The 6,551-nt window shown below is 47.1% G+C and overlaps 1 protein-coding gene across 1 annotated transcript in view; it reads left to right on the plus strand.

Moving 5' to 3' along the window:
• The first annotated feature begins 1,241 nt into the window (after window positions 1-1,241).
• Window positions 1,242-6,551, plus strand: part of LOC102884663 (solute carrier family 23 member 2) — a 14,233-nt gene continuing 8,923 nt past the window's right edge. Inside the window, exon 1 of the mRNA XM_025045853.1 lies at window positions 1,242-1,395. Within this exon, the coding sequence (XP_024901621.1) occupies window positions 1,288-1,395 (108 nt within the window). The 5' untranslated portion in view covers window positions 1,242-1,287. The remainder of the gene's footprint in view (window positions 1,396-6,551) is intronic.

The following is a 6,551-nucleotide window of genomic DNA, read 5'->3' on the forward strand; positions in this document are numbered from 1 at the left end:
TTTGCAATGATATAAATGCAGCATGTTTTCCTTTTCCATCAAGATACTTAGACTCACAGTTTTTAAATTAAAAAATATTATTCACGCATATCCCTACCACCACCCACACGTTCCTGCCTTGTGTGTTTGCAATGTATTCCATTCCGTTTGGGGGCTTTATGGGTCTAGATTTATGAATCTAGATCAGTCGTCCTCAGCCCTGGCTGCACGTTAGAATCACCTGGAGCTTTGACACTTCCCGTGCCTGGTGCCTCCTAGACAAGCTCACTGACGCGTCTGGGGCGGGGAGTGGGGAAGCCCAGGCGTCGCCGATTCCAGCGCTCAGCCAGGACACGACGTCCACTTAGGCAGCAAAACTCTTCTATAAACTTTCATATGTTTTCATCTATAAAATGTGCCCAGGCGTTCTCAAGAATAACCTTAAGATGTCTTTTTGAAATCTCAAGTTCAGAAACGCCCTTCTGGTATTGTTAAGAAAAAGTATCTGAACTGAGTGTGCCATAGTGACAGATGCAACCAAGATGCCGGGGTCCCTCTGTTCCGCTCCCCACCTCCAAATTTCAATGTTCAGGGCAGGCAGAGTAGGTTAGGCTTGATAGCCTCTGACTTTCCAGAAAGAGGATTGTTGGAGGCTGACGTACCAGGCTGTGTTCACCTGGGAGGGAGGGCAAGTCAGGTGGGCAGTACCAGAAGTTCTCACGGAGTGAGATGAAGGGCCTGGCTGGGGCGCACGTCCTGATAATTGACCTGTAACCTGTTCTGTCTGGGATGGCAGTTCATTTTTGAAGACGCAGGGGAATTTGGCAACCCAGATTCTAGGCTGTGCATCTCTTGTTGGTGGGAGGACGTCACATGTGTGAGCTGTGCTTCAGTCCTGGGGAAGATCCAGCAGGACAGGGGTAGACGGTAGCACCCACTGGGCGTGTTTGCTGAGCCCTGCACTGTCTCCAAATCATTTCCCAATGTCTGACTCTCTCCTCCTGGGCTTGCATCTCTGAGAGGGTTAGGTCTGCTTGTCTTTCCCCTCCCCACCTCTCCTACCCACCCAAAGTTTGGCAGGGTTCATGGGTCTGACTTGGGCTTGGCAGGAAGTCCATGTATACTAAGGAGAGCAGGGGTCATATGTTGCCTCTTACCTGGAGTAGGACCTGGGATTAAAAGGCTCCTGGTTGGGGCCAGTGACAGACCAGTGCTAAAGGATCATGTGGGTAACTGCATCCATTCCCCTCCTCCAGGTTGCCCATTCTTCAGGGAGGGACATTTGCTTTTGTGGCACCCTCCCTGGCCATGCTCTCTCTTCCCACCTGGAAGTGCCCTGAGTGGACATTCGATGCCAGCCAAGTGAATACCAGCTCTCCTGAATTCATCGAGGAATGGCAGAAGAGGATCCGAGAGGTAATGGTGCATGAGTTGGGGTGGGGGGGTGGGTGGGTGTGTGGAGTGGAACCGGGTACTCAACAGGAGCTGCTGTGTTGGTTCATTTGTTCAACGTTCATTGTTCAATTTACCACTAGTCAAGATCCTGGGCATTAAGATACTGCTGTAGATAAGACAGACAAGAACCCTGCACTCTTAGAGCTAATAATCTATGGATGTGCAGAGCAGGGTAAGAGAGAGACAAATGTATTCCAGTAAGTAAGTAGAAAAGGGAAATATCACAGAGTTATAAGTGCAATGAAGAAAATAAAGCAGGATGATGAGCAAGAGAGGGATTGGGGCAGCCAGGGTGGAAAAGGGGGAGGGGAAAGTTAGGTTTACCTGGAAACATATATTTCAAGGAAGAAGAGCTGAAGCATCCTGGGAGACAGAGAGGGCAACAGGTAGTACTGCTCATTTTATATTGTCATCAAATGTCATTGTCGAATACCTGCCAGATGCCAAGTGTTAAGTGCTGGGGCTGCAACGAGGGGAGAGGCACATCACAGCGATGACGATGATGATGATGATGATGATGATGATGATGGTGATGATGATGATGGTGATGATGATGGTGATGATGATGGTGATGATAATGATGGTGATGATGATGGTGATGGTGTTGATGATGGCGATGATGGTGGTGATGATGATGATAGTAGCATCAGATCACAGTTACTGAGCACTTAGAGTTTTCCAGATGTTTTGCTACTAGTTTTTAATGGACTCACAAGCACCATATTGATATATATCCATAGTCGGCTCAGATTAATGGGAAAACCAATGTGCAGGACCATGGGGGTATGGATGGTGATGATAATGATGGTGATGATGATGGTGATGATGATGATGATGGTGATGATGATGATGATGGTGTTAATGATGGTGATGATGGTGGTGATGATGATGATAGTAGCAGCAGATCACAGTTACTGAGCACTTAGAGTTTTCCAGATGTTTTGCTACTAGTTTTTAATGGACTCACAAGCACCATATTGATATATATCCATAGTTGGCTCCGATTAATGGGAAAACCAATGTGCAGGACCAGGCCCGGCTCAGCCAACCATTCTGTTAATGGGTACCGTTTGCTTAGTCTGTCCACTTTGGACAGTTTTGCCCTGTGCTCATCTACTGTGAGATCCGACCATTGCTTGATTCAGTTGTATCATCCAGGAAAAGGAACTGGGGGCCTTAAAGCCGCTGACTGAAGTTCGGCCAGGTTCCAGACTGGCTGATCTAAATGATAGATAAGGGAGTCGGCACGCTCACGGTTCCTGGCAGAGAGTTCAGGAACAGTAAACTTGATAACTTCTGGACCCCAACGTTCTCACCTGGTGTGGGGGGTGAGGGGCAGGGGTGGCTTGTGGGCGGGGTACCATGAGAGAGTAGAGCTCACCTGAGATCTCTGAGAAGCCCAAGGATCGCCCTCCCAGCTGACCTTAAACACCCAGGCCTGGAGCTAGGCCAGGGACCACCTCCTCCAGAGCAGAGGCAGGATTACACAAGCACCACGTGAGGATAGGTTTCTAGTAACGGGTAGTTCATTCAGGCTTGCATATAACCCTGACTCACTGCCTTCAGCACCGCCTCCCCCAGGATCACTAGAACGGGGCCAAAGACATTCCTGAACTCAGCACTGGGACCTGGAGCCGAGTTCATTCCCTAGATAGCCCTCAGAACCAAGCTAACAAGCCTTAGACCAGCCAGGGTCCATCCTGCAACCCACCCCGATCCATGTCCAGTATCTTCCTGGCCTCGTGGCTGTGACAATGGTCATATCCGCTATTTGTGAAACAAAGGAAGAGGGAAGTCAGAGGAGGAGACACAGCACACGATTCCTATTCTTACCCGTATTTGACCAACGAGAAGGAATAAAATCGACAAGACACTTCAATGCATACTACTACCATACGTTGGGTCCTATTGCTCTAGGTTTATCTTTTGTCCCCTATGAACTCATAATTAGTCCACGACCCATTTTTTAAATTATTTAAAAAATTTTTTGTCAATTACAGTTGCCATACAATATTATATTAGTTTCAGGTGTACGACACAGTGACTAGACCTTTTTATAACTTACTAAGCGATCGCCCCGGTACATCTAGTACCCATCTGACACTATACACAGTTATTACAATACTACTCACTATATTCCCCATGCTGTACTCTACATCCCCACGACTGTTTTGTAACTAACAATTTGTACCTCTTAAACCCCTCCCCCTTCACTCATCTCCCGCCCCCCCAGCCCCCCCAATCTGGCAACCATCAAAATGCTCTCTGTACCTATGAGCTTGTTTCTCTTTTGTTTGTTCATTTATCCTGTTCTCTAGATTCCACATATAAGTGAAGTCATATGACATTTGTCTTTCTCTGAGTCCGCGACCCATTTTAATCTTACACAAAAGTTCAAGCAACAGAACGTGTCCTAATGTGCCAGCCACGTTCACGATGCTCGCTCCTCATGGTCCATCCAGTACAGCCCAGTACATGCTGCATCCAGTTTTACTAGATGCCTTCAGTTTAGTAGAAACAATTCTGATGCCAGCGTCCCTCATCTCAGACTGAAGATTTATCTGAAATACTGCTAAGAAATCGTTTTCTTATTTTCGATTTGTTTTAAATATAAAGGGCAAAAGTGGCATCAATTGAGACAGTAATTTGTTTGGTGGCTCTAGTTCTTCCTGCAGCCATCTTTCTTTTTCCCCACTGGGATCTCTTCTTAGCCCCGTCCCTGGCTCCTATGGAAAGAGGGGGTTTTGAGTCCTCCTCTGATCTCCTTCAGAGAGCAGACAGCAAAAGTAATGTTGTTAAACCTTCGTGTGTGCCCTTGTCCATGGAACTTTCAAATGATTTAATAGGTATATTGTCACCGGGTCCTCTCCATTGGATGGAATGTATCCTGAACACACCAGACTTTCCAGTCTGGCCCATAAATAACACCAGAATTCCAATAAGTCCAATTAAGTTGGTTTCTATTTCTCCCATCTTAGGGAACACAGCCAAATCCCTAATCCCGAGAAAAGAGGATTTCTTTACCCCGCTTCTTTTCTCAGCCTGGTTAGCTTGATGTTACGCTGTCCCACCCTGGAAAGCCCACGCTCTGTGCCTTTGTCACCCGCATCTGGTTGCTTCAAGCACACGTTCTCATTTTCCAATAATTTCACTGCTTTTGCCAAGTGATGTGAAATATGAAAAGATCACTTGATATTGTGTTTCTTGGTCCACTCCTGTCGTGTTCATGCTCTGAAAAGTGATTCTTGAGCTGTATGATGTATAAGTTGATATTCGTTGTGAGCGGGCAATTTGGGTTGCCGATCTTCCTACAGTAGTCTGGGCCGGGGCTTCAGCTGCAGAATAGGCAAAGCTCAAACCAGAAACACCGTCAATACCAGTTTTTAACAATATTAAAACCTCCCATGCCCTGTGAAGGGTCCAGCATAGGCAACCTCCCAGCTCTATGATGGGCCATATACCCTCATATTCTCCCACCGGAGGCCCTTGTGCTCATTGCCATTGGCCATCTGGGCCATTCCGGTGATGTAAGTGACTTCAGGTGGACATGGGGATTATATTGTTTGTGCGCCCATGTGTGCATGCCTTGTGGCCCAAGGTGTCATCTCATGGGCCCTAGTGACCACATTGGAGGTTTGGGTGCCATTCACTAACGGTCTAATTCCAAACGGTGCCCAGCACCAGGCTGGTGAGTAACAGCCCTTCACGTGGAGGGCAGTTTGAGCAGCTGCCGCAGCCTCACAGGAGCCCCGTGGCGGGGCCGAAGCACCTGGCTTCTGACAGCGTCAGCTGTCACGCAGCGTGGACTCCATCACTGACCCTTCTCATATACCTCGGGGAACGGTGTGCTTGTAAGGGCACAGCAGATCCATCTGAGCTTTATCTCGTGCATTTCTGCCAGAACCTTCTGCTGTTCTCAGTCCCTTTGAAAAGCAGCCTTTTCACACATGCTCGGGCTGACAGTCCACAAGAGCTCCCAGGTGTGGTGTTCTCCAATAATCGCATCGAGCCCTTATGTCTCCTTTTCATGTCAGGGCAGACCCTGAGTTAACAGAGCTTTTTCATCTTTAAAGAACAGTTTCATGTAGTTCCAGACCGAGATACTCCTAAAAATTTCACTCGTCAAGCTGGCGGGCCCTGGGTTTTTGCCAGGTTGATTGGCCGATCTCAGAAGGCCGCGTGTGGCATCACCTTTCCCGAGTCAGTAAGCCCTTCTTCAACGCAGCCTAGCTAGACTAGGCCATCCATAGAATGACTCACAGAACACATGTAATTTGTGGGGCTTCACCGGTTTGTTTGTTCTTCATTTTGTGCATGTGTTTTGTTGTTGTTGTTGTTGTTGTTTGCTGATTTTTGTTCTTCCCTGGGGAACCTACACTTGACTTTGGCAAATCCAAATTAAAACTAAGCAAAGAAGAAGCAGAGTTTCCTCACCCTGCTCTGCTAGGGGCGGGATTTCCCTTCCACTCAGACCTACCAAGGACTGTAATTCCTTGTGTAAGACTCTCTTGTCTATCTAAGACTATCCAAGAAGAAAGATATGACAAATCTATTTGTCTCTTTTCCTACCTAAGCCCTTCTGCTGCTCAAATCCTTCCCGTGTTCTAATGACGCGTCTGCCTCCGACACCGCAAATGGCACAAAGCTTCACCACATTCAGGAGCAGTTACCTTGTGTTTTGAGGACCCTGGGTAAGAGTTATGGGAAATAATCTCCCTAGGGCTTGAGCAGTGTTAGCAGTGAGAGAGGATGTTTAGGGATATGGGTCACGCTGTGCCTGCATTGAGCATGGGATCCCGAGTGGCAGAGACACCCATGTGTTCTTCAATACATTTACCGTTTATTTTTGTGTTTGTGATATATGAAGTCCTCTAAAGCAGGAGTCAGCAAACTGATTCTTGGACCAAATCTAGCCTGTGGCCTGTTTTTTTTTTTGTTTTTTTTTTTTTAACCGCTCACAAACTAAGAATGTTTTTTACATTTTAAAAGGTTGTTTAAAAACAGAATAGGTAACAGAAACCTCATATGGCCCACAAAACCCGAAATATTTAATATCTGGCCTTTTCCAGAAAATGTTTGCCAGCCTCTGCTCCAAAAGACAAGGTTGAGGGTGGGGG

The sequence above is a fragment of the Pteropus alecto genome, unplaced genomic scaffold (assembly GCF_000325575.1).
Source record: "Pteropus alecto unplaced genomic scaffold, ASM32557v1 scaffold22, whole genome shotgun sequence".
In the NCBI taxonomy this organism is placed as follows: domain Eukaryota; kingdom Metazoa; phylum Chordata; class Mammalia; order Chiroptera; family Pteropodidae; genus Pteropus; species Pteropus alecto.